The sequence below is a fragment of the Filicampus tigris genome, chromosome 15 (assembly GCF_054856515.1).
Source record: "Filicampus tigris isolate MCC_2025a chromosome 15, RoL_Ftig_1.0, whole genome shotgun sequence".
Lineage (NCBI taxonomy): Eukaryota > Metazoa > Chordata > Actinopteri > Syngnathiformes > Syngnathidae > Filicampus > Filicampus tigris.
Genome location: NC_141231.1, coordinates 19806318 through 19831572, shown reverse-complemented (window position 1 = coordinate 19831572; position 25255 = coordinate 19806318). Strand labels below are relative to the sequence as shown.

Genomic DNA, 25255 nt, shown 5'->3' with positions numbered 1-25255 from the left:
CATGTTGGCCGACTTTGTTTCTTGCTAAAATATCAAATTGCAAATTGCATTCGCTTAAAGTACCATTTGTCTATTGCGAGCATGTTTACAAACTCCCTTAATAAATTAAGTAATGTTTGAACTTTTTTTTTCCTGGCTTCTGATTTCAGAACAGGTTAGCCATCGATTTGTTTGCAGTAATACGAGGCTATCGTCCACATGTATCGATGAGTTCACAGTCATAACGGCGCTCGGAAGGAAAGCCTAATCCCAACTGAGTTGAAGTCAATGTCAATGGCTTTCTATTCGCCAATATGCGAAGCAAAAACCAACATGGCAATTCCACATTTGCGGACATGGCATAATCAGTTCAAAGTGTTGGAGTCAGCAGCCCGCATTTTGTTGACATTTGGAAGACACGATCGAACCCGTCCCGGGTGAACTATCGTCTGGTTTTGCGAGCCTTTGCAGCGGCGTCCGTATTGAAGTGACAGCATGTGAGGCCAATTCTTCTGGGCTCCTTCTGCTCCGCGGTGTTGAATGCGTGTGATTGGACTTGATGAGGAAAGGCGCGCGCAGCGCGCACACACACAGGACCACAGAAACGGGAGGTGTCATTTTAATGTTGACAAAGTGCCACTTCAATGATCGTCCTTTCATAAACAAGTCTGGGAACTCATGTACACGTTTACACGCAATATGGAAGAAACAACGATAGAACTGCACGCAGAAAGGTTGGGTCGTGACGCCATCTAGAGGGTGAGCGGGGAACCCTTTTCCTCCCGGCACACGCACCTTGGTGAGCTCACGTGCGGCTGGCTAGGCGGGCCAAGTGGCAAGTCAAAGTTCGTGCTCCGTCTCGCACAGAAAAAGCAAAGCAGGAGAAGCTGCAGCTGCTGCTGCTGCTTCTGAGGATGAGGATGACGAAGGTCAGGCAGCGCAAGCGGCGTGTCGCGCGTCCGTGAAGACGAAGAAGGCCAGCGAGAAGGCGGGAAGGCCCACGTGCTCCGGGGCCAGCAGGCGGCGCCCTTCCAGCTCGGGAAGACGCAAAGCCGTCATGGTCAGCGGGACGCCGTTCAGCGTCACGCGCCTGCACACGCAAAGTCGCACAAAGTCAATGTTGCAAGACAAAAGCACAAAGTTTCGCAACGCGGCTAGGGATGGGAAAAACAAAAAATGGAATCCCCAGACAGTGATGCCAGTAACAAGGCTTTTTTTTTTTTTCTTTTTCTCGCAAAGACTGCAGTCACTCAGTTCAAATGTCCCAAAAGGTGACCGCGTCAAATGCGTTGTTTCAAAGGCAAGCGAGAAAGGGAAGGGAAGGAAGTGCCGCTGGTCACAGCTGGAACTGGGGGGGGGGGGGGGGGGGCATTGCGGGAGACGGCAGCTTTGCATTCCGTCTCAGGAAGTGACATCACGTATGTCACCTTCCTTCTAAGCGGAGGAAGGACGGACATTTGCACTTCATTTGCACTCATTTGCATTGCATTTGTAGTTCCAGCCGGAAATGGACTATATTGTTCTATCAAATAACGAAGGTCGTCTTCATTTTATTTGATATGCACTTATCACGCTGAAGAGGCCCAGCCCGGTGACATGTTTATGTTAAGCGGCGGTGTCGGTATCTGCTAAATGTAACGATTAAAGTAACTTGCAATCCAACTTTGTTACTTTAAAGTAATCAGAGAAGTAAGTTGATTACTTTTTAAAGCAAGTAATCAAAGAAAGTCAAGGAAGCAGTAAAGTAACAAAGCTACTTTTAGTCGTTCTCAGTTTAGTAACTAAGTTACTTTTAAAATCGAGTAACCAGTGAAGTAACTCAGTTACTTTTTAAGCAAGTAATCAGTTAAGTAAATAAGATACATTGTAAGCTAGTCATTAGTAAAGTTACTTTGAGAATAAAAAATCAGTTAAGTAACTCAGTTACTTTTTAAGCAAGTAATCAGTTAAGTAAATAAGATACGTTGTAAGCAAGTCATTAGTAAAGTTACTTTGAAAATAAAAAAATCACTTAAGTAACTCTGTTCCTTTTTAGGTTAAGTTATCAGTTGAGTGACAAAGTTACTTTTAAAATCAAGTCATCAGTTAAGTTCCATTATGAAGCAAGTATTCAGTCAAGTAACTAAGTTACTTTTTCAAGGTAACTGTGGCAACACTGACCCGCATACTCACGGTTTGGTACCAGCAAAGGTTTTTTCACTATCTTTTTTATTTTTGGGTGAGGGCAAAGGAGAAGCCAATCTATGTTGTTGGGGGGGGGAAACGCATATTGACGGTATATCCCGGGTTATTGAAGATTTTCCCCGTCTCCCCCAATGGGCCGTCACAAAGTGTGGCGGCAGCGGCGTTCAATCACCTGGACAAAAGTCCATCCCAGCCCGGTCGGTCCGACAGCAGCACAAAGGCGTCCACGTCGCCGCCGCCGCCGCTCGCCAGCCAACTCGGTACGCTGACGTTCACGGCCATTTTGTTGAGGTTGAGGGCAATGAGCGTGACGGCGCCCTCTCCGTACCTGGCGGGAGCACGCGGCAATTTTAGCGCGGCCGGGCGGCGCCGCCGTTATAGCAGAGGCGAGTTACCTGGGTGCGGCGGCGCAGTGCAGGTACAGACGGACGCGACCTCGTCCTCTCCGCGCCAAAATGCCGCCGGCGCTCAGGACGCCGCGGCCCACCACGCGTTTGTGAACTAGCGTCAGCCAAAAGTCCTCAAAAGACAAAACACACACTCAGGTGGGGGGGGTCGGTGAGGGCAAGGGGGGGCTAAAAGAGCTGCGACGGCGAAGAGCGCTCACAGGAAGAGGATCCAGACGCTGGTCCAGAAGATGGTACGCTCCCGAGCCAAGCAGAACCTGCCGCATCACCACGGACACGCCTCCTTTGGCCGCCACTCCTAATTTGTCCAACCACCTGACCGACCGGCGGGTGACATCCATTAAGCCAATTGCCGCTAACTACAAGGAATGCGCTCACCACGCCGGCGCGAGCACGTTAGCGCCGTTGCGGTTAGCTTGACTCTTATTACCGACAAAATAATGATAGGCCTTTAAGATGAACCAAAGAATTATTTGGACAGCTTTGGCCTGCGCTCACTCCTCACTCACATTGCTTGCATCATGATGATTATGCCTCACGATGAAAGGTAGGAAGGACTACGTCAACCAAGTCTGATGCACAATTGCCGAGATGCGTGTTTGTTCAACCGGGTGGGTGACCGACCGGTGTGCGACTAAGCCTGACTCTTATCATTACTCCCCAAACGACCGGTGTGTGACACGCATTCAGCTAACCGGCGCTAACCACATGAAATGCGCTGGCCGCGCTGACAGAGCCGACACGCTGACGCTTATCTTCTCTAACATTAAGGTTAGCATTTATGATTATGACTTTCCATGAACGATGTGATGGTGTCGACTAGCTTTCGTGTCATTCGTTCAACCGTGTCGGAATGTTCTCCCCACGCTAATTGGATACAAAGTCCTCTCTTATCTTCCGTCACATCGCTACAATATCATTAGCTTGTGTGTGATTATGTTGTACGGCAAACGGAATCATGTTGACTAAATGGAATGGATAATTGTAAAAAAAAAAGCGCTGTCCGGTATGTTTAAAAAGCGCTACGCACACACATTGTGCCATCCACGCCAAAACAACGCTGCAAACTCTTACCTTGACCGCACACACGACCGGCATGTGGCGGACAGGAAGCTAACCGGCGCGAACCACGTAGGATGAGCTCCCCGGGCTAACATAAAGCTGACGGGCTAGCTCTTATTTTCATGATCACGTCGCTAACACTACAATTAGCACTTATGAACATGAGTGTCGGGGATGTGAATATTTTGAGGCTGATGCAAACAATTCAGTCAAATTCCGGTAAGCGACTCATGAAAAAAACAAACAAAAAAAAATAAAATAGCACGGGCGGCCGACGAACGGCGCTGTCCCGAACGAGTACGACTGCGTTGGATATTTGTGCGGGCGACTCACATGAATCCTGCCGCGAAGGTGTCGGACAGGCCCGCGGCCCCGCCCCCGTAGGCCGAGCCGGTCTCTCCCAGCCACACCGGCTTCCCCGGAGACACGCGTCGCACTTCCTGCGCACGCGGGAAGACCACGCACGTCAAGACGTGTTGGCTAACGCTAACGCGCGTGTGGCGACTCGCCTCGATGACTTGTTTGGTCTTCAGCGCCAGCGAGTCCAGAACCTTCGGATCCAAGAAGTCGTCCAACGACGTGTCTCGACCGTTCACGTAGTAACTGTCACATCACGCGTCACGTAATCATGTCATCGCGTCGCGGCACAGGTGATGCGTCGGGCAGACTCACTGGTGCCACGTGCAGGCGTCGATGGCGTCGGCCCCGCTGCGCAGGAACCTGCGGCGAGACGAAAAGGCGTCGCCACGAGTCGAGCCGGCAAAGTTTGCAATTGCTCTGACCCGTCCAGCAAGTCCAGCGTGCGTCCTCTGGGCTGGCCCACGTCAGGCCCGTAGAGGCGTGCGCGGCGGTGCCACGCCGACTGCGACATCATCTCGCGCAGGCGCGTGAAGTCCCGACCCAGCTGGTCGCCGCTCACGCGAAGCCCCGCCTTCTTCTCAAAGCTGTTTGGTTCTGAAGTTCAAACATGAGTTCACAAGGTCACCAGCCCTTGCTGACTTTCACTAGCTCCCGAGGGCTAAAAACAAGAAGGGTCGATCGACATGGGCGGCGGCGGCGGCGCCGCGGCGTACCGTTGCCGAGCTCCCACGAGAGTCGATAGCGCCGTTCCTGGCAGTAGCGTAGCAGCGCTTGCGCGTTGCTGGCGTTCCAGCTGTTGTCGGCGTTCCTGAGCAGCGCGTTGAGTCCGAAGATGAGATCCAAGCCGGTCGCGTTGGCAAAGGCGTGAAGCTCGTCCAGCGTGCTCTCTGCCCGGCCGGCGCGAAAGCGACAGGAAGTGAGGCACTTGGTCGCACGGGGAGTAGCCCGCTAGCGACGCTACCTGTGAACTTGAGCTGCCGGAACTTCCCGCTGGCGTCTTCTTGGGCGAGCCGTCGTTGTTGTTTGCGCCACTGCGCCAGCAGATGCTCCTCCCACCAACCCGAAAGAAGTTTGGGCTGCGACCCTGCATGGAACGCGGTTAGCATAGCGTGCTAGCAATGACATCAGACAATATCTTTTGTTGTTTTGCTCAGCGAAGCTAACCTGCGGAAGATTTTCATTACTAGGGGAACAACCGTTGCTATGTTAGCGTTAGGGACGGACCGCTCATCGGCCGGACCGCTCATCGGGCGGCGATATTCTGCGTTCTGACATCGTATATTGGCATCGGCCTTTCTTTTTTTTTTTTTTTTTTTAATCTGGTGGCCGATAAATCCATTTTGAAACGGTGTTGAAATCGAAGCAAATCATTTACAATGACATTTCTGTCATTATAACATTTTGGAGGACTACATTTACTGAAAAAAAGTCTTTGGAGCTATTGTTTCAAGTTTTTAACTCTAAGACATGCTGACAACTTTGGGTGTTCCTTGACGCTTTCGTTAGAATCTTATAACATTGATGTCAATCTTTTTGAATAACATTTCAACAAAGTTTCATTTTTTTCCACAACAATATTTTGATAGTACATAGTGAGCAATTTTTGAAGTTTTCATGTCACTTTTGAAGACATGCTGATGAGCCTGAAGGCATTTCAATAAAGAGTTTGAATTTGTTTTATTTTTTGACGCCACTATTTTCCTTTTTACTGTAAATGAGTATCGGCTCCAAATACCGGTTATCGGCCTCCGTGACTGCCGATAATCGGTATTTGGCCTCCGGGTCTATGTCGCGCGCCTTAATGTCCTTGCCAACAAGATCCACGTTCATTTTTTTGAGGGACAATGTACCAACGCGCTCCCACAGACAACGATTTTTGTCTGACTTTTGAATGACTTCAGTCTCCACAGTCGCCACTTTCTTTCCAAGGTCCGTTTCTTGTGCTTAGATGTGTGTCCGTGTATATGACATGTCATTGTGTCGATCGTGTACGTTGCGCGTGCACAGGTTTGTCTCCTCTATAGTTAATCCTCCAAGTAGACTGCTGTCATAAATGAAAAACTTGTAAAGTAGTCTGCAGGCGCGGTTGACAAAGTTTCCGCACGATCACGCTTTCCTCCTAACGAGCGCACCTGTTCCAATCAAGTGGGCGCGTTCACAAGCAAGCCCGTGTGCGCACTCGAATGGCGAATGAATCCAATTTGGCCAGTAGGTGCCACAATTGCTCTCCCTAATTGAGTTGAAGGCAAAATGATATTCAAACAAATCGAGTCGATCTCCAATTCAAACAAAGAGAGTCGATCTCTAGTTAGCATAGCAGCTAACCCTCTTCCAACTAAAGCCCTGAATCATTTGATTGCGACTCCAACCTTTGGCTTTGGCTGCCGGAAGCTTCCGCTGGGGCTGGAACTCCATGAAGTCCTGCCGGGTTCCTCCGAAGCGGACGAACGCCGGAAACAATGCCTTGGCCAAAACGCGCACTTTGGAAGAGCTGACGCACAAACACGCACGCACGCAATTACTTTCTGCAGTCACACCAGCGCGCGCTCGGAAACAGGAATCGTCGCGACTCATCGGTCCTCACCAGGGGGGCGCAGCAACCTTGACAATACAATCGCGCACCCAGACAAACACAAGTCAATCTCCACACTGCCCTTTACAATCTCTCACAATCTCTCTCACACACACACACATTCATAAGTGTGGGTGGAAAATACGTATTTAACCTCCCCAAAATCGCAGGGCCAATAAGTGCACCACGATCCACCCCTAAAAACGTTTTTTTTTTTTTTTTTAAATTTTCGATTGAAAAAACTGCAAAGAGGTGAAGCCCCAGGGCAGGGCTGGTGGTATGCGAATGAATCACGGCCCAAGAACACTTTATAGGTCTATTGAACGTTTCCGTTCGCATGTTTGGAAACTTTCATTTTGGTACACATTTTTATTGGCCTTTGATGAGCAGTACATTTCAATTGAATCATTTCTTCGGCATAAAAAACGTTTTGCCTGATAACATTTCGATTTTTTTTCTGTAAAAGATAACTTTGTCATAAAGGACTCCTGTTTCCCATGGACTGTTACAAAATTATTGAATGTTTGCTATTGTCTTAAAATGTTTTCATACTGTTTGTAGAATCCCACTATTAGTGTTGGATAATATATTTTTTCTCTTAATATTTCAACTTTACACCTGTAAACCAACTCAAGTCAAAACGTTTCCCTTTGTAACATAACATTGTTTTATCCGCATTCGCGAAATGAATTCAGTTTTCTTGGATGATTGAAATTTAGGAGAGTTACACCATTTCTGATGAACACGTGCTAACCGATTGTACTGATCAAAAGGCACAGGATCAACCCAAACGCGACAGTGGAAAAACAGAAAGCCTCGCCGATGAACACGCAATTGACAAGACGAGCTGCGATTGGTGGGCTCGTGTCACGTGGCGTACTCCGACCTGAGCATGCGCATGAATCTTTGGTCTTCGGCCAGGCTGGCGTCGATGGTGACAGACACGAAGTTGGGGTCCACGCGGAACAACAGCCGGCCCGGTCCCAATCCCGGGCCCGCTCCCCTGCGTCGGGCACGCGCCTCGATGGAGAAGCTCGGGAGCGCGCACAGCAAACACAACGCCCAAAAAGGGCGCCAATTGGCCGCCACTTCCGGCATAGTCGCTCCCGTCCTGTTACTTGTGTGCGTTTGTCTGTGCGCGCGTTGGACTGACGGCGGCTCGTAACCGCGCCCCCTGACGTCACAACGCAAACACATACGTGATTCGGCGGGAAGCAGTCACGTGACACTAGCAAGATTTTTGGGGAAAACTGCCTGCCAAAGACAGAGGTAATAGAGAAACAAGTCAGATTTTTTTCTTTTTACAAAAACATAAAAACAAAACAGCATAAATCAATAGTTGTAAATAATTGTTGTTTTCTTTTAATATGGTAGCTACTAATGTACTGTCTAGTTTCCTTTTCAAAAGTGAAACCAGCAACACTTCTTATTCGTTTATTTCTTTCATGGCTTTCGACTGTTGAGAAACATGAAATACTTTGATTTTCATTGTTTATTTATTATTTAGTGTTTGTAAAGTTGTTACAGGTCTAGCTGTTGTGAAATACGCTATATAAATAAAAATGTATTGTATTATACATTCACACTGATGTGCAACCACACACAAGCATATGTTGATTTTTTTTCAACTGACATTTATTTTGATATTGACATTTTTGATGAGTGTATTTGCGTTTAAAAAAAGCGAAATATACAAATTGAGACTCGCTTGTGTTTGCGGGCGTCCTTTTCTTCCGATTACAGAAAATCTCGGCGCATCCGCGGCTACGCTAACCTGACTTGAGGATGTAAACAAAGACCGTTGCCACAGTAACACGTCCTTCAGTCGGGCAGGTCGGGAGGAGCGGCGAGCAGATGATCCACTTCCTGTTGCAGCGCGGCCGCCTTCTCGTTGAGCAACATCTGAAACACAGACGGCCGTTACGCACGCATGCACGCGCGTCGCCCTCCGCCGAGCGCGGGCCGCACCCACTTTGGCCGAGGCCACAATCTGATTGGCTTGTTTCCTGCTGAGGCGCTCCAGCGTCCTGACCAGCAGGTCGGCGTCGGCGTTGGCCAAGTGCGTCAGCGTGGTGTAGCCGGCGGCGTGGAGCTGCTTGGCGCGAGCCTAGCGTCCGCACAAACGCACGCCAACAACAACAACAACAACACACAAACGTGCGCGCATACACACAACACACACACACCCGCACGTGTGACGAAAGAGCCGCTGGCCGCTACGGTAGCGTGCGCGTGCCGAGCGTGCGGTGACCTCCATGACCCCCGCCACCTCCATCAGCGGGATAAGTTCCGCCTTCACGCAGTAGCTGAGGCGTCGCGTCAGCACCTCCAACAGGGAACAGTACGGCCACAACGTTTCCAGCTCCTACACGCACACACGCACGCGCTTAGATGATGATGATGATGATGATGATGGCTTTTGTGGTGTGTAGAGGTTGTCTGCGTGTGCGCGCGCAACCTGCGTGAAGTGTAACACGCATGAGCAGAAGGCGGCGGCCGAGGTGAGCAGCGACTGGACGAAGCCGCGACTGAGCTGGAACTTTTGGGCCACGCCCCAAACGTCGCCGTCCTTTAGCAGTGACATCAGAACCAAGGACAAATACATGCGCTTCACCACCCACACGTTGGCACTCTGTCCACACACAGACACGAATACTCAGTGTGAGCGTGCGCGCCTCCTGCCGGCTGCGTTAGTGACTGCATGGCAACTCCGTGGCAACCTTGACCTTATTGACTCTCTGTCCGGCCGCCTTCCTGGCCACCAAACTTTCTGGAACGCCCACCACGGCGCACATTTTCAGCTCTGCCGATGACAACAAGGACATCTGCCGCACAAAAGCGTCTCCACGTCACCATCTGGTGATCCTCATCACCGCGTGCGCGCGCGCGCGCCTGCGTGATTGACCTGCGTGTAGAAGGTCATCCAGTCCGGCTTGCAGGCGGCGGCGAGGTCGTACGGGGTCACCAGGAAGATCAGGTGAAGAAAAGTGTTGAGCAGAAGGCCCTCCAGGCCTTGCTGGAGGTCCTGGTAGAGAATTTCACTGTGGCTCACGTCCACGCAACCTGAGCGCCCACATACAGAGCACGCACGCGCAACCGACCGACCGCAAAGCTTTAAGATCTAACGAATATGACGAATATGAATAGTTGACTAACTACGTACCTTTGAAGGTGGCCCGTCCCAAGTGCGTCACTTGCAAGGCGTGGCCTTGCACGCGCAGAAGACCTTTGACCTTGAGGAGCTCAACGCCCTCCCGCAGGACCTCGTCCAGACGCACGCCGGCCCGCTCGCGCTGCACATACAGCAGCGTCCCGCGCACAAAGTCCTCCAAGTGCTCCACGCGCGACGCCACCTGACGCACCAGCACATGCAGACGTCATATGAATAAAGGCACACGAGACCTTACCATACATACACAAGCGCACACATACACACTCCCACACACAAACACCAGGGATAGATGGATTGATTCGTTGAAAAAATTGTCCCGTCATTGGTCGACCGTCGGCAAAACAAGCGCGTCAGTGACGGCTAGACGGACCGCTCCGTCCGTCACATGGACGGAATGCGTGGAGCAGCTCTGCGCGCCAGCACAAGCGCACACATTTGTACATGCACAAACACACATTTATATAATCAGGGATAGAGCAATTATCGGACCTTGCTGTCATTTTGGAGAACTTTATTTACGGTCGGAAACTATAGTGAGCAATTTTTTCGCAAAAGTTTTCGTGTGACTTTTGAAGACATGCTGATGAGCCTAAAGGCATTTCAATAAAGTGTTTTAATTTCTTTTATTTTTTGACGCCCATATTTTCCTTTTTACTGAAAATGAATATCGGCTCCAAATTTGAGTTCCTTGACCACTAATAATCAGTATCGGCCCTGAAAAAAACATATCGGTCCATCTCTAGTAGATATTCAAAGACATACCGTGGTACAAGTACACAAACACGCACGCACCTTTAAGCCGACTAGGGAGAGGATGAGGCCGAGCAGACTTTTGCGCTCGTCGGCAAGGAGGCAGCTGTAGCAATTCTCCACGGGGGCGCACAACAGCGCCTTGGCCTGAAAGCAAACACGCACGCAGGCAGGCAGTCAGGCGACAGGTGGCGAGGACCGCCGGCCGGCGGGCGGGCGGGCGGGCGTACCTGGTGCCGCTGCGCCTCCTGCAGGATGAGGATGCTCTCGCCCTCGCTGTCCAGCCCCGCCCGCCCAGCGCGACCCGCCATCTGCTTGTATTGGCTCGTCTTGACTGCGTCCTGCGCCACCAGTGGCGATCGCACGATCACTCTGCGGGCGCGGTCATCACGTGACATCATCATCATCATCATCATCATCATCATCATGACATGACGGTCCCAGCATGTGGGCCGACCTTCGCGCGGGCAGGTTGATGCCGGCGGCCAGCGTGGACGTGCACGCGATGAGGCAGAGGACGCCGGCGGCGTAGGCGTCCTCCAGCAGCTTCCTCTCGTCGGCCGTCAGGCCGCTGTGATGGTAGGCCACGCCCAGGGGGAGCGTCCTCCTCAGCAGCGGGCACACCTGACCGTTACCGCAGTCCTCCAGCTCGCGCAGGAGCGCCTCCTTCTCCTCCCGCCGGTGCTGCAGGAAATCCCTGCGCGGGGGGGGGGGGGGGTTGGGGGCGTTGGCTGTTTTACGATTATGCTTATGGGCGTGGCAAAGGCGGCGCGGCGGCGGCCTCACCGTCGGAGGTACTTGCAAATCATGACGGCCACGTTCTCGCAGTTCTTCTTGGTGGGACAGAAGAGCAAACAGGAATGTTTGGGGATCACCTCCGTCACCAGCGCGATGATGTGGTCCGGGTCCACCTTTTGCATGGCGCTCGAGTACTACACACAAACACACACACACAAAACTTCTACACACCTGACAAGGGCACACATAATCGGCAGGGATAGACCGATTATCAGCCTGGCCGATACTCTGCAGTTTGCCGAATTATCGGTATCGGCCTTTTTTCAAAATCTGATGGCCGATAAATCCATTTTAAACGGTGTTAACTTCCAAAAACTATTGATGTCAATTTTCATTGAACGTTTAAGACATGCTGATGACCCTGGGAGCTCCCTGAAATGTGTCAGAATTTTACAACAAAGTTGCATATTGTCAAAAATTTAGAACAAACAAAAATAATAAAATAAAAAACTTTCAATAATATACTTAAATACATTTTTTTTTTTTTTTAAAGACCAATATTTTCCTTTTTGCTGAAAATGAATATCGGCTCCAGATACGGGTGGGTTATCGGCCTCCTTGACTCTAATAATCGGTATGGGGCTATCTCTACACATGAGCGCGAGGAGCATACCTTCAACTCCACACGCCGACAAAAGCGGAAACAGTCGTCCTCCTTGGCGTCCACCTCGTAGATGCCGTCGCCCAGTTTCACGTACTCCTTCAGATGCACCTGAACGCGTCACCCAAGACGTCACGTGGCGTCGGCCCCCAAAAGGCCCACTCAAAAGCTAACAACGACTTTTAGCAACTATCGACGCTCTCAATTAGTCATTAGTCACTTTTGGGACAATGATTTGGACAATGGACGAATTGCCAATTTCCATGGAAAAAGTGACACTTGCAGAAAAGGCACCGGCATGGATGATATTGTGGCTCTCAAAAACTATTCAAAAGGGGCACGCAAAAAGTACGCTATGTTGTTTTCTTTCAAGTGCGGGATTGTGCTGCAACAACAAACCCGACCGCTTCGCGCATTAGAGCAGAAACGTCGGCCTTCTGCACATCGGCTTATCTTTACTGGTCCAATGGGACAAAAGAAAGAAAGAAATGAATCGATAAATACTCGCAGCCAATTTGGCCTGCAACCTTGCCACAATTGGGCCCTCACTAAGATGGAAATTGGGGGTCAGGAAGGAGGCAGCCGCCGCAAGTGGCTTTTGGGCAACTATGCAGGATCCACCCACGGGTCGAAAGTCGTCATGGTAGTTTTCCGCCTTGAGGAAGGTCCGCAGCTCACCGATGTTCCCCAAGGTGGCGCTCATGCCGATGATCTGCGTGTCTTCTGCGCCACAGACGGAGAACCTCAAAAGTGCGACGGCGTCATCGCGGCGGCGGCGGCGGCGCACTTACGGCTGAGATGCAACACTTTGGCCAGGGTGATTTCCAGCAAAGCGCCTCGACTGCCCTCGCCCAGCATGTGCAGCTAAAAAGAGCGTAAGGGCTGGATTGACTCTTATTCCACAAACGGGATATAGATCAGAATGCCTTTTTTTATTTCTCAACTAGTGGGCCTGCATCGAAGATATCCTTGAAAAGAATACGACCTTTTTGGCCTTTGACAGTATCGTTGGGGGACAAACTTTGTGAGCGTCAAAGTAAGTAAGAAAGCGAGCCAAGAGTCGGGGGAGCTTGCCAAGCGGGCGGCAGCTTGGTCCGCGTGGGCGGGACTCACCTCGTCCACCACCAGCAGGCCGACGCGCGGCAGCGCGGCCTCCTCGATGAGCGCGTTGACCAGGGCGTGCGCCTTCTCGATGGTGGCCACGTAGAGCGAGCGCCGCCCCCTGCGCTTGACGGGCGGGAACCTGCCCTTGCTGCCGGCGTACTCCTCCACCACAAAGTCCAGCTCCAGCCCCAAGCCCGCCAGCCCTCGCACCTCCGGGGGAGGGACAACGCCGCGGCTTTTAGAGGTCCCGCCCGTCATCCGGCGGCGGCGCTCGCGGCCTTTACCTTCTCTTGGACCAGGGCCACGTACGGCAGGACCAAGATGCAGTTGCTGTTCCTGCACAGCAGCTCGCGGATCATCAGCAGCTCGGCCACCAAAGTTTTGCCGCCGCCGGTGGGAAGCGTGTAGATCAGGTTCCTCCTCGCCGACACGCAATCCAGACGCAAGCACGTCTCCTGCCACGCTACCGACACACGCACAAGTTACGGGTCGACATGTAAGCGAACGTCCTGTGACGTCACGGCATGCACGATGATTTGGAACATGCATCCCCCCCCCGTGAGGGAAATTAATGTCGGCGCGATGTCATGCCATGCCATGCCATGCCATGCCATGCGTTGTGACGTCGACACACATGATGCCATGTGTCGCATCGGTCAGGTCATGTCGTGTCATTTCCTCGGGCTGTGCAACTCATCGAAATTCAATCACAATTACCATTATTACACTCCACAATTACAAAATTGCCATCATTGTCAAAAAACAAGCATTAATATGCCAACGTACTACGTTTGGTTACACAAGGAAATAATACATCTGCACCTTTTTTTCTTTTATAAAAACATGTTTATCAATTTTGTTTGGGACTTACAAGGAAATGTATTTTCTTTGACCAGTTTTGTACATTTAAACATTTCCTTGTTTCGTACCAAAAAACAAATGATCGTTTGAGTCATCGAGATTGCTATTATGACCCAAATAATCAGGACTATTTTTTTTGCATAATGGAGCAGCCCTATCATTTGCTGTGATGCGCTGCGCTGCGCTACCATAAGTCGTCAAACGATGTGATGTCATGCGACCTGAGGCCATGTGTTGTGATGTGAAAAATTGTCGTGTGATGCGTCGCGTCGCGTCACGTGCTGCGAAATGGTGCAATCAGTTGTCATGTGCCGCCTTGTCCCATCAAGTCATGTGATGCAGGCCATTGTCACCGTAGAGGCTGCGGATTCCCCTGAGCGTGAAGAGGAGGTCTTTGACTTTGGCGGGCAGTCCAAAAAAAGGACCCAGGTCCTTGGCGTCCACGCGGGCGGCCTCCACGGCCTGAACGGCGCCGCCGATCTCGTGGCTAAGCGCCGCCTCCTTCATGGCCGCAGAGCGGGAAGGGCCGGCGGGCGCCGCCGCGTTGCATCGCAGCGTCTTCTTCACGCGCTCGCTCACGCTCCTCGCGGAGGCAGCGCCGCATCGCCTCATGTCCTCCGGGCTTCTGGGAGGGGCGGAGCTTCTGTGCACTTTGCGCCTCTTGGCTTCCTGCCGGCCGCCCGGCGAATCCTCCCGCGCCGCGTCTGCCGCGTCCACGGTGGAGTCGGCGTGGACGACCGCGGCCGCCATCTTTTCAGCCGCCATCTTGTCGGCCTGCTCCAGCTTGGCCAGCAGGGACTCGTCCGCCAGGAGACTGTCGTAGTCGCCGAACAAGTCCTCGCTGTCGCTGCACTGATGGACGCAGCAACAATATGTCAGACGATGTCATTTTTATTGACATCCCACACTGAGCAGGCCAAGAAGCACAGGCTGTCTTGCCATCTTCTTCTTGAACAACTGCTTGCAACATCCACTCATCTCAGCGATGGCTTTGGCTGTTTTGATTTTTTTTTATATTTTTTTTTAAGAACACAAACAACCGAAATAAACAACCTCAAACACGAGCTTTTGTCATGGTTGCAGTTCAGATCAGCGTTTGTCATTTGGACCTCCCTCCCCCCCACTTAAAGCTAAACATTGCTATTCATTCAAGCCCAGGCGGAATTACAGTACCTCCAGCTGCTGCTTGTCATCCATCATGATGATGATGATAATGAAGAAGAACGTTCTTTTCGTCCGGTCAAGTCCTTCTTACTTTAAAGTCGTCTTTCCTTTCTTGAATTTCTTCTTTTTTTCAAAAATTATTTTCATCATTTCGATTGGTTCGTGCACCCGCCTAAGCCGCATGCTACAAACAAAGCTAGCTAACGCGATTAATGACAAACGATTGGTTACAACCGTTGTTCTACCTGCGAGACCTTATTGTACAGTGCTGACGAACACTGTGCACACACACAACTGACGGACTTCTACTTTTTTTTAATCTTGCCATTCACGTCAATCAATAAATACGAAAGACGAGTCGCGGGTTCAAACTAGTCTTCGGTAACACCACTTTGCTGCTGTTACGCTCGCCCAAAAGCCACAGTCCTTCCCAAAAGCAGAATGAACCTTGGTAAAAATGTGCACTTGTTCCCGTGGCAGTCGGCAAACTGGATGTTTTCGTGACAAGTGTCGAGCTGTTCTCACAAGCGAGAGTCACATACAGGCTCACTTCCGGGCTGGTTTCGCGGGTGGTCACGTGCTACCTTCTTCTTCTTCTAATGCATTTTTATGGCGCTTGTCAAGAAACCTTCATGTGCATTAGCGCCACGTAACGGTAAGGAGTGTGAACCAGGTATGCCCCGGCCTCAACTAATACCCCAGGAGAGTGAAAATAATAATACATACCTAACCAATAACAATAACAACAACAGGACACATAATAACAACCAATATACCCGACAATCCCTATTATATTTTCTCAATTTCTCCTAACCAATCCTGCAGCCTTTAAATAACAAGCTGGCAACCTTCCCGATTATTCAGCATTTTAACCAAATGCAGTTTCAGTTTCCTATTTTCCAATACACCGATCAAATGTCTTCTTCCTTTGTCGAAGTTTGCACTGTGCAAAATGACATGTTATACAGTCTCTTCCTCTCCACGTGCTACCTACCACGCACGACAAAGCGAGAGGCATCTGGCCGGAAGAGGGGCACTGTCAGACCGGAAAAGCACAGTCACACCGCAAAAGGTGTGGGCTTTTCTTGTCTTTTTTTTTTTAACTCCTCTCTGTGACGTAACCCGCTTGCGAGCAGAAGAGTTTAGCCTTGTCTCTTTTTTCTGTCTTTTTAAATGTATTTATGTTATTATTATTATTAATATTATTATTTTCCTTTGTTAGTTATTTCTCTGTATATTTGTTGTTTTACTTGTACAGTACAGTAGTAGGAACGACATCAACATCCCTTGGATACTTCCTCTATTCTTCTACAGTACATACAAACACCTAACTTGTCTAACGCAACACACGTCCGCCACCTACTGGACTCGCTCCAGTATTACTACTGAACAGTGTTATTCTCAATTAATAACAGTTAACGTTTCCATGATTAATACAACTTTTGTTTTGTATAAAACTTTTGCATTTTGGAATACATGTCCTTTTAGCAAACTTTAAAATGCAATGTCCACGTCATATTGTGAAGTTTGCAATGCAGCGCTGCCCTCGATGCTGCAAATAGACCGGCCGCTTTGCCCCCAATTCAAACCTGCTCGTCGTCTCCGTAAAGTTGTCCAGCACACAAAAAATGCAATTATGTTTCAAGGTACTGCCACTTTGTGTATTTCTAGCCTAATGCGTCTGTGGACACTTCATGGACACCAGAATTACATCCTGCCAAAGAGCAGTTGCTATTGAATAGTATATTGAAGCCATTCATAAAGTAATACCTAATTTCACTTTGGTCCAATCAATCTAGTACTGTAATCTCATTTTTGACATCTCCATTCGATAAAAGCGAACAGTTGAGTTTCCAGTAGGTTGACGGTAAATTAGTGTTATAAGAGGAGGACAGATTCTTTTTTTTTTTCCCCCCAATATATTTATTGATTTTTACACAGTTTTGTACAAACAACATGTAAAAATGTAATCACAGAGTCAACCGATTTGTCATATACAAAACGCAATCTTTTTCAAGAAAGGAAAAGAAACAAACAAACAAAAAAAACACCTAAAGGAGAACAAAACAAAACTCAGCTCAAGAAAACAGAGATGAAAAATGATGCCTATATCCTAAGGGAACACCAATACGGAGCATTAAGGGTCAAGATTGTACGATCGACAAAGAGTATCCAGGTCCAAGATACTCGCTGCCAGGTTCTATGAAATTGGTCCACCTTGTGGTGTAAGATGTCCGCCAGATATTCCACAGGAATCAACTTCAAAATGATGTTAAACCAACAGGAACAGAAGGACTTTTATCTTTGATCCATTGTAACAATATATTCTTTCTAGCAGCAAAAGTAAGAACATTAAACAACTTTTTGTCAGCTGCTGCATGCAAACATTTACTCGGCATGACTAAAATCAAACAAACTGGATCAAATTCCAAATCCATGCCAAAAATGTTGGCTTGCACGCCCAGGCCCACCCATGGCTCCGCCCCTGCTCGGCATCCATTGCAGCCCGGTCGTCCTGGAAGGGGCATTGGTGGCCCCTTCAAGGTTTCTCAATTTTCCCCAGTGCCAATAGTAAGCGGCGTTAATGCGCAAGTTTACAAGTTGGTGTGAAAATGTAATCGCTTTTATTTCCATAGTTTTTATTTTCAAATCTTTACTACCGCCACTTCCTGTCGAAAATGTATATGACGGGCCACTTCTGAGTGTGGCAATTTGCAGTCCCACGTCGCTGTCACTTCAACCCGTCACGGACACTCTGGTGGATTTTAGATGTTTCTTTATAGCAACCAGAGCTGGGCACTTGACCCTTTTTTGCCCGTTCGGCCGCGACCCTCCACCCTTGACCTGGGTACCCTTCCGGCCGCGACCCCCCGGCCATATTCGTAAACTTTGTCGGCCCCCGCCCCGTTCTTTTTTTAAGTTTATCAACCCCCCTCCCCCCCACACGGGATGTGACTCACCACTGTGCACTCGTCGTAGTTCTGACTGTCACTGACGCTACGGTGGGATGCAGGTGCCACACTGTGTGCCGTTGCGTCACTTACGCCACAATTTAATAAAGTTTAGATTTCACTCCGTTTCACATACATATGGACTTTAAAAGGGTAGGAACTAAAAAAACAGAAGGCATCGAAAAGAGTGGAAACGAAAATATGTAGGTAAGTAAAAACCAAAAAAAATCAGTCGGAATCACCCCACAAAGTTTGAAACAGGGAGTACAGGAAGTAGATGAGTACAACTTCCGGGTCGTATTAGGTCAAAAATGCTCCCTCTAAGGCCAGCACAACATTTACTATTTGGTGTCTTCTCGCGCCTCCGAAACGCTAGCAAACCTGCAGGTTAACATCGTAACTCGTCGAAAACGTCCGTGTTTGTTGTATTGGCGCTAATGCTAATGCTAAGATTCGTGTTGTTGTGCTGCAGCTTTGACCAGCGCGTCCGTTTCGTGTGACGGCCCGACGCACCAACACGAAGTCAGACACGACCCGGTGAGTTGTCCACTGCTTTCTTCTTTCTCTCACCTGGACAGCATTCGAGACATGACGACACGCGCCCCTCGTCGTCTCCCATAACAGCTCGTCAAGATGGACAATCCGTACAAGGAGCCGCACAAAGGTTGCGTCCTCTGCAACGTCGCTGTCGACTTCAAGAACATCCAGGTAGGTGCTCAATCTGGTCTTCTCCACGTGTACGAACGACACTTGCAATATAAGATAAAGATAAGATAAAATACCAAGATAATACAAACCCTTATAGGAAAAAAAAAGTCTGCATCTAAAAAAAATTTAAAAAACACCAGAAATTTTTTTTAACCGCCGCCCCACCCCCAAAAATACCTTCAATGTTGATAAACATTCAATGTGTGGGGGGGAAATGGGGAAGAAAAAAAAAAAAAACTCCCCAAATTTTAAATATTCCCAAAATATGCATATTTGGCGTTGGCATTCTGCCGAAAGCTTGAAACTGCCTCGGTTTGTATACAGCTTCTGTCTCAGTTCATCTCGCCGCACACCGGAAGGATCTACGGCCGCCACATCACAGGTAAGCCCCGCCCACAAGTCACAGGAAGCAAGCAACATGCCTTGTGACTGAATTTGCAACCAACATTCGACTGTGTTGACGTCAGGCTTGTGTGGACGCAAACAAAGAGAAATCTCCAAAGCCATCAAGAAGGCGCACGCTTTGGGTAATGTGACACCATGCAATCTTTTCCACACCTTAAACACGTCACCGCCAACCCAAAGAGCAAAGGGTTCAAATTGCCGAGGTGCCTTGACAGAGGAGTGAGCTGAGGTTTCGAAGCCATCCTTCTTGACGGAGAGAAAGACTTCCTTCCACATGTTGTATTTCAAACAACCACATGACTTTTGCACGCTAAATGTTGACACGTAATGTGAAACACCATTGACGGCCTAACGAATATTTGCACACAAACAGTGGTGCAACGCATGTAGACAGACAACCTGCAATCAGAGTACATCCCCCTTTGTGTACTACACATTCCCCAGATGGCCAAGGCACACAATCTCCATTGAATGGTTGCACAAAATATGGCAAAAACTGTTTTTAATAAGTGCTACGTTCCTCATTAAAACACTTTCACTTTTTTTCCCCACTAAGAGGGACAAACAAAACCAAACAAATTTGTTTTTTACCAATTTGTGTGTTTAGGTTTCATGTCGGTGACACACAAACATCCCGAGTTGATGCGGGACCCCAACATCTGCAGCATCAAACATGTGGATTAGCCCCCCCCCCCCCTCCTCTTGTCAGTCATTGGCCAATAAATGGAAATAAAGTCCAAAGCTGTCGACTGCGCCGTCTTTTTTGCTGACGACATCACTTTGTCACTTTGTGGCGTCACCCTTGCGCCGCTTCCTCCTGCCGGCCAGCGGCGCCCCGGCTGACCTTTTCAGAGCCGCGATTGGTCGCAGGGGGCGGAGCTTCATCTCGTCACACGAGGCGTCCGGCACGGGGAAGGCGTCCAGCGTCAATGTGCAGGAACCGAAGAGCGGCGAGCGGGCCAAGAGCGCGCCGATGGCCAGCTGGAGGCGGACGTTCGTCTTCACGACAGGCCCAACCTCCGCTGGGGACAGGGACAGGAAACAGGAAGTGCATCATGTCCACATTAATCTTCATTGCCACACCCAATATGGAGGGCAAGCTTTGAGGGTAAAATGGTCGCTATGTGAATGAGATCTGCTTCATTCCGACTGTTCGAGCAACGTTGAAATGCGCCGCTGGGTTATTCAGAGCGCTCGGCTCCTTAAATATCCTTTTCAAATACGAGCCAAAAGGGGGGAGCGCGTACGTTACTTAGTGTCAAAAACAGGAGAGCCAACCCAGGCGAGGCAAACGCGCAAGCTCGTCGCCGATGAGCGACGTCACCTGGTGGCGTTTTTTTTGCTGCCCGAGGACGCGGCTTGTAGGCGATAACGCGGTTGAGGAGCACAAGTGCCAGACGACTGCTCCACCTTCCTTCTTCCGGCTAAAAAAAAATCCATTTCAAAGCAACCCCAAAGGCTCATGTAAGACATTCATTGACAAGAAAAAAACAACAGACATTGTCGCTATATCTATAGTTAGCTTTTGTAATAGTAAAAAAAAATTGTAAACTGCCGTTTCAGTCTGTTTTTTTTTTTTAATGTATTTTCAGTTTAGTTCCTTAATGAAAATGTTCTTTCAATTTGACTTTTCATGAACTAAAATCACCTTGCTAAGCGTTGAGCGCAAAATACTCCTGAGGGGAATGAGGCATCTTTGCCACATCCAATATGGTAGTCAAGCTAAAAGCTAACGCATGTCACGCCAGTGCACCCACAGTCTTCTCTCTTATTTATTTATTTTTTTACCTTTGCTGGCTATGGCTGACTTGCTGTCGCTGAGCTTCTTCCTTAGGGCGCAAACGTCTGCGAGCAACTTGTGCACGGCGCGCTCACTGTCCACCACGGCGCCACATGCCCTCTGATTAGTGCAGAGAGAGACGGGAAGTGTGTGTGTGTGTGTGTGTGTGTGTGTGTGTGTTGCAGCTACTAAATACTCCCTAAAAGTGACCTAAATACTCTCAAATCTATGGAAATACTCCCTCAGTTACCTCAATACTCTTACATCTATCAAATACTCCCCAAATTACCTAAATACTCTTAAATCTACAAAATAGGACGAAAGGTTACCTAAATACTCTCAAATCTACGAAATCCTCCCAAAGTTACCTTAATACTCTTAAATCTTTAAAATACTCCCTAAAGGTTACCTAAATACTCTTAAGTCTACTGAACTCCCAGTTACTGATCTACTCTCATATCTACAAAACACTCTCTAAAAGTTACCTTAATACTGTTTAATCGTCAAAATACTGCCTAAATTACCTAAATAATCATTACTCTACTTTAGTTAACAAAATACACTTAAATCAACTAAATACTCCCAAAAAGTTACCCGAATACTCTCAAATCTAAAATGACTCCATAAAAGCTAGTGAATGAGTCTTAAATGTACTAAACACCCTCAAAAGTAACCTCAATACTCCCCGATGTGCTCAGATACTTTTAAGAATTTCCCCAAATTCTCTCCAGGGCAAACTAATGATTCAAAATGTCATGCACATCCAACTGAACTCAAATTTCGAGCTGGAAGAGAGGTTTGAAAACAGACCACTTACCTCTGATTCACTGCAAATGCATTCTACTTCAAAGTTAAATACAACTGAATTGTACTTCACAAATGCTGCTGCTGTGGATTAAAAAAAAAAAGAAACCCCAAAAATTGAAGCTACTGGAAACTTTTGCGCAATTCCAATGAATTCAGTGATTTGTCAGCGTACCAGCAGAGGGAGCCCACGCGGCACTACAGCGCCCTCAAGTGGACGAATGCAAGCGGGAGGACCAACTGGGGACGCGTGACGTCCAGCTCACCTGAAGCTCGTCCTGCAGCGACTCGTTCATGGCGTCGACGGCGTCCACGTCCGCCGACTGGCCGCTGGCGTCCAACAACTTGGAACTTGGAGAGGAAACAAACTCACAAGCTCCGCCCACGTCTGTAGGTACACGCGCGTGCACGCGCGCGCGATACCTGTGCCGGCCTACGGCACGCCAATAGCCCGGCGCCGAGTACGGTGGCGATGCCGTCCAGTAGGCCTGATGGTCCAGCGACGCCAAGTTGGTGACCACCACGGGGACCTGCCTTCACGCCGCAGTGACGACATCACGTCAGAATGACATCATGGCACCACTGTGACTTCATCACCTGTTGCCAGCGAGAAAGGCGGCGTATTCGGCGCGGTGGGTGGAGCCCGCCTCCGTCAGCGCGGCCGACGTCACCAGCAGGAAGATGGCATGCGGCATGCGCAGCGCCACCTTCAGGCTCTCGTGCACCGCCTTCTCACGCATGCTCATTCGCTGCTCCGAGTTCCTGCGCTGGCGGTACCAGCCAATCACGCGCTCCGGATGGTTGCCCCCCAGGAGCCTGCGGACCGCCTCCATGTCCACCCTGCCTGTAGCGTCGTACCAACTATGCGCACACGCACATACAAAGACGCACGCATGTGCACACGCACGCAATGTCATGCTATTTTTTTTTCCTGGCCTCGCCGTCATGTGATGTGATCATGTGGACTCACGCGTTGAGTTTGTGGGAACACACATGTTTGTGGATGCCTGCAACACATCGGACAAGGTATGTCGTCACGGCAGGAAAACTTGGACATTTGGTTTTTGATGTCCAAGTACAGCGAAACACTAATCGAGCTCATTGTAGGCCATCGAGATTTTCAGTTGCGCGCAGTGTGTAATACCACTTTGTGCCACAACATGCCAGGGCAGTACTGAGCTGGAAGAAATGGAGTGTAATTAAAATCGTTAAGACAATTTGTATGCCTTGCGGGTTAATGTCGCACTTGTTTCAAAGTGCACGATTAGCCCAAGTTCTACAGTATGTGCGTGCGCCTGTGGCGTTTCGTAATATATGTTAGCATTGTGCTAGGAAACCGCCAAAAGGTTCGGGTTTGATTGAACATGTTTCTAGGTTAAGTTCAATTTCCATAGGCTCGCTCGCTAATGGCAATTCGCATCACATGTTAGCATTAAGCGAGCAGATTGTCATTAAAACAAAATATGTGATTTGGTTGAACACTTTGGTTTCAAAATGCACTCCCGTGCACTCGTTTCTAGGTTGACTGTGACATCTATACAAAGCTGGGCGGTCTGTCCCTGGGCCGGGCCGGGCCGGTCGGACATTCCGGCGCGGCCGATGCCCATTTCGTGGGCGGGGCGGGGGAGACGCATTTTAAAAAATGGCTTAACTAAGCATGGCCGGAGGTGTATTTTAGTCCGGCCCACTATCGGCCCTCGTGCGTGTGACGTGCTCGCGAGTTGGCCAAAATTCATCTCAGCCTACTCGGTGAAAGGCTTCTTTTCGGGCTTCTCTCTACTCCCGCGTCGGTGCGAGCGACAACTGCTGTTATAGACATTGAGGCATTGCGCCCCCCCGGCCCCTCTTGTAATGGTCTGCCCCAGTTGCAGGTGGGAGGCGCGGGTTACGTGACGTGACAATGAGGAAATACAAACACGCTTGAGCGCACGTTGCTGTCTCACATGTTGTGATGACAGTTTCCCACACGGAGACGGATGAACCACGCAGCTCGTTGCTGCAAAGTAAGCATAAGCAAGTTACTCACCCGCGTTCCCCCATAGCCGCCACCTTCCGGATCGTTTTCGCAATCAAATTAAATGCATTACATGCAAAACAACTTGTGCCCACGAATGTATTGCTGACTCAACTCAACTGGCGTTGGCACATCAAGGTGGAGTTCATGCACTTCTTCTGGCGTTCACTACTTCCGGAAATACGACATAGCAATCTTGCTGTGTATAGGGGTTTGCCGGCATGCTTTTATTTTGAAGGCCGGGAAGGAGGGGAAGTGTGGAAAATAAATGAGTAACTTGACTACGACTTCTGGCTGGCCGTTGAACCCTAATAATGATACAAATACGACAAATCCATCCCGGGCCTCGCAATGCAAGTAAACACGCGCACGTTGGCTAAGTACTACTGGCGCATTTGAAGCGTGTCCACGGCGGGTTCAAATTGTAAATTAGCCAGCTTATGATCTTTAAAAAGCCTCTGCCGTTAGAGCATTTCTCCCGCAGCGACGTCAATAATGGATTCATCGATGCTTTTTTTTTTTTTTTTTTTGGTCGGAGGGCGGAATGGGCCGACAATGTTTATGAATATGGCCGATCTTTCTGTGTTTTCACCGGGTGCCCGCGGAGTTCAGCGCGCGTTTGTGGGGTTGTGCTTACTGGAGGTTTGCCGGAGGTGGACGTGGTCCTCTTGCGTGTCGCTGATGGTCACGTGCTCCTCCACGTGGTTCTCGCCCAGGATCAAACCTTCCTGCTCAACACACCGACACGGATGCTCGTCACTTTTGTTGCGGCCACAATGGCACAACACGCCATTTCGGGCAAAAGTGTAATCAAGTGTGACCGATAAAAACAAAAGGAAACAAATCAATTGCTGTGACTCAAGAGCCAAGTTGAAAACATTCATTGTGATGCTCACTATAGTAGCTACTATGAAGCTAACCGGTTAAACGCTGATGCTAACTCGGTCCAGGCCTGGACACAGCGAGCAGCTCCGATTCTGAAATGAGAAGTGCTCGGCTGTTTCCTTACCACGTCCGAGTCTTTGTTGGCGTGCTGAAACATTAAAGAAGTAAAAACTATTCCGGAGATCCGAACTGTGGGTTCTGCCATCATTTTTTTTTTTTTTTTTTTTTGCGTTGTTGGGATCATTCGAGAGCGTCACTGAGCCGCAAAGGAAACGCAGTCTGCGCCGCGATCATTTCTACTGCTGTTTTAAAAAAAAAATGTTTTAGATGTTTTGTCAAAAAGCCAAAGTCTTTCAAATATGGAGTAAAAAAAAAAAGTTAATGTGTATTTAAAATAGCCAATTAGTCAGGTCCTCACCTTTATTCATACAGTTAACAACAACCGCAGCTGTGACATGAGATCCGACACAAACACTTGAATGACAAGAAATAGACAAATGATTGTATTACAATTATAATACGAATGACATAAATACTACATTAAATAATACATAAATACAGCAATATTACGTTCTACTAATTCTACAAAAGGAGATCTTTTCACATTGATATTTGGCAATCAGGAGAGCTCCAGACTTTTTTCAAATCATAAAATGAAAGCACATACAATACGCATTATAATAACATTGATCTA

General features: G+C 49.0%; 4 protein-coding genes across 6 annotated transcripts; 1 reads left to right on the top strand and 3 right to left on the bottom strand.

Moving 5' to 3' along the window:
• Positions 1 to 582: 582 nt before the first annotated feature.
• On the bottom strand, positions 583 to 7737 carry hpse (heparanase). Of its 2 annotated transcripts, none has more exons than XM_086054386.1 (11): positions 7451 to 7737; positions 6362 to 6483; positions 4954 to 5076; positions 4706 to 4879; positions 4415 to 4586; positions 4305 to 4352; positions 3966 to 4235; positions 2771 to 2885; positions 2559 to 2683; positions 2336 to 2491; positions 583 to 1069 (listed from the first exon to the last, which is right to left on the bottom strand). In XM_086054386.1, exons 1-11 carry the CDS (start codon positions 7660 to 7662, stop codon positions 910 to 912), a joined length of 1677 nt encoding a protein of 558 aa, XP_085910512.1. In that variant the 5' UTR covers positions 7663 to 7737; the 3' UTR covers positions 583 to 909. The 2 variants fall into 2 exon arrangements, with proteins under 2 accessions (XP_085910512.1, XP_085910513.1); XM_086054387.1 differs by lacking the exon at positions 7451 to 7737 and adding an exon at positions 6577 to 7444.
• Positions 7738 to 8041: 304 nt separating this feature from the next.
• helq (helicase, POLQ like) lies at positions 8042 to 15982 on the bottom strand. Of its 2 annotated transcripts, XM_086054372.1 has the most exons (18): positions 15024 to 15981; positions 14204 to 14702; positions 13274 to 13452; positions 12999 to 13199; positions 12677 to 12749; positions 12511 to 12608; positions 11898 to 11996; positions 11273 to 11418; positions 10944 to 11183; positions 10717 to 10858; positions 10529 to 10633; positions 9728 to 9917; positions 9470 to 9627; positions 9291 to 9389; positions 9023 to 9196; positions 8816 to 8929; positions 8537 to 8671; positions 8042 to 8466 (listed from the first exon to the last, which is right to left on the bottom strand). In XM_086054372.1, exons 1-18 carry the CDS (start codon positions 15048 to 15050, stop codon positions 8386 to 8388), a joined length of 2760 nt encoding a protein of 919 aa, XP_085910498.1. In that variant the 5' UTR covers positions 15051 to 15981; the 3' UTR covers positions 8042 to 8385. The 2 variants fall into 2 exon arrangements, with proteins under 2 accessions (XP_085910498.1, XP_085910499.1); XM_086054373.1 differs by lacking the exons at positions 8042 to 8466; positions 8537 to 8671; positions 8816 to 8929 and having other exon boundaries at positions 9049 to 9196; positions 9470 to 9589; positions 15024 to 15982.
• A 2216-nt stretch (positions 15983 to 18198) lies between these two features.
• On the top strand, positions 18199 to 19825 carry mrps18c (mitochondrial ribosomal protein S18C). The gene is made up of 6 exons (XM_086054451.1): positions 18199 to 18352; positions 18438 to 18502; positions 18590 to 18673; positions 18998 to 19055; positions 19141 to 19200; positions 19686 to 19825. Exons 1-6 carry the CDS (start codon positions 18277 to 18279, stop codon positions 19760 to 19762), a joined length of 420 nt encoding a protein of 139 aa, XP_085910577.1. The 5' UTR covers positions 18199 to 18276; the 3' UTR covers positions 19763 to 19825.
• Positions 19564 to 24813, bottom strand: abraxas1 (abraxas 1, BRCA1 A complex subunit). Its single transcript, XM_086054421.1, has 8 exons — positions 24686 to 24813; positions 24314 to 24404; positions 22633 to 22669; positions 22260 to 22523; positions 22086 to 22196; positions 21929 to 22013; positions 20867 to 20978; positions 19564 to 20100 (listed from the first exon to the last, which is right to left on the bottom strand). Exons 1-8 carry the CDS (start codon positions 24803 to 24805, stop codon positions 19862 to 19864), a joined length of 1059 nt encoding a protein of 352 aa, XP_085910547.1. The 5' UTR covers positions 24806 to 24813; the 3' UTR covers positions 19564 to 19861.
• Positions 24814 to 25255: the final 442 nt, after the last annotated feature.

Excerpts from the sequence above, each read along its gene's own strand:
- helq (XM_086054372.1), bottom strand. The coding sequence starts at position 15,050 with ATGATGGATGACAAGCAGCAGCTGGAG. Across the intron at positions 13,453-14,203 it reads GGGAATCCGCAGCCTCTACG|CGTGGCAGGAGACGTGCTTG; the intron begins GTGACAATGGCC and ends GTGTGTCGGTAG. Across the intron at positions 10,634-10,716 it reads AGGAGGCGCAGCGGCACCAG|GCCAAGGCGCTGTTGTGCGC; the intron begins GTACGCCCGCCC and ends GTTTGCTTTCAG.
- abraxas1 (XM_086054421.1), bottom strand. The coding sequence starts at position 24,805 with ATGATCCCAACAACGCAAAAAAAAAAAAAAAAAAAAATGATGGCAGAA. Across the intron at positions 22,670-24,313 it reads CCACCTCCGGCAAACCTCCA|GCATCCACAAACATGTGTGT; the intron begins GTAAGCACAACC and ends GATGTGTTGCAG. Across the intron at positions 20,979-21,928 it reads CGCTGCAGGACGAGCTTCAG|AGGGCATGTGGCGCCGTGGT; the intron begins GTGAGCTGGACG and ends TGCACTAATCAG.
- hpse (XM_086054386.1), bottom strand. The coding sequence starts at position 7,662 with ATGCCGGAAGTGGCGGCCAATTGGCGCCCTTTTTGGGCGTTGTGTTTG. Across the intron at positions 4,880-4,953 it reads CCGGCAGCTCAAGTTCACAG|AGAGCACGCTGGACGAGCTT; the intron begins GTAGCGTCGCTA and ends CCGGCCGGGCAG. Across the intron at positions 4,353-4,414 it reads ACGCTGGACTTGCTGGACGG|GTTCCTGCGCAGCGGGGCCG; the intron begins GTCAGAGCAATT and ends GTCTCGCCGCAG.
- mrps18c (XM_086054451.1), top strand. The coding sequence starts at position 18,277 with ATGCTCCCTCTAAGGCCAGCACAACATTTACTATTTGGTGTCTTCTCG. Across the intron at positions 18,503-18,589 it reads ACGAAGTCAGACACGACCCG|CTCGTCAAGATGGACAATCC; the intron begins GTGAGTTGTCCA and ends CTCCCATAACAG. Across the intron at positions 19,056-19,140 it reads CTACGGCCGCCACATCACAG|GCTTGTGTGGACGCAAACAA; the intron begins GTAAGCCCCGCC and ends TGTTGACGTCAG.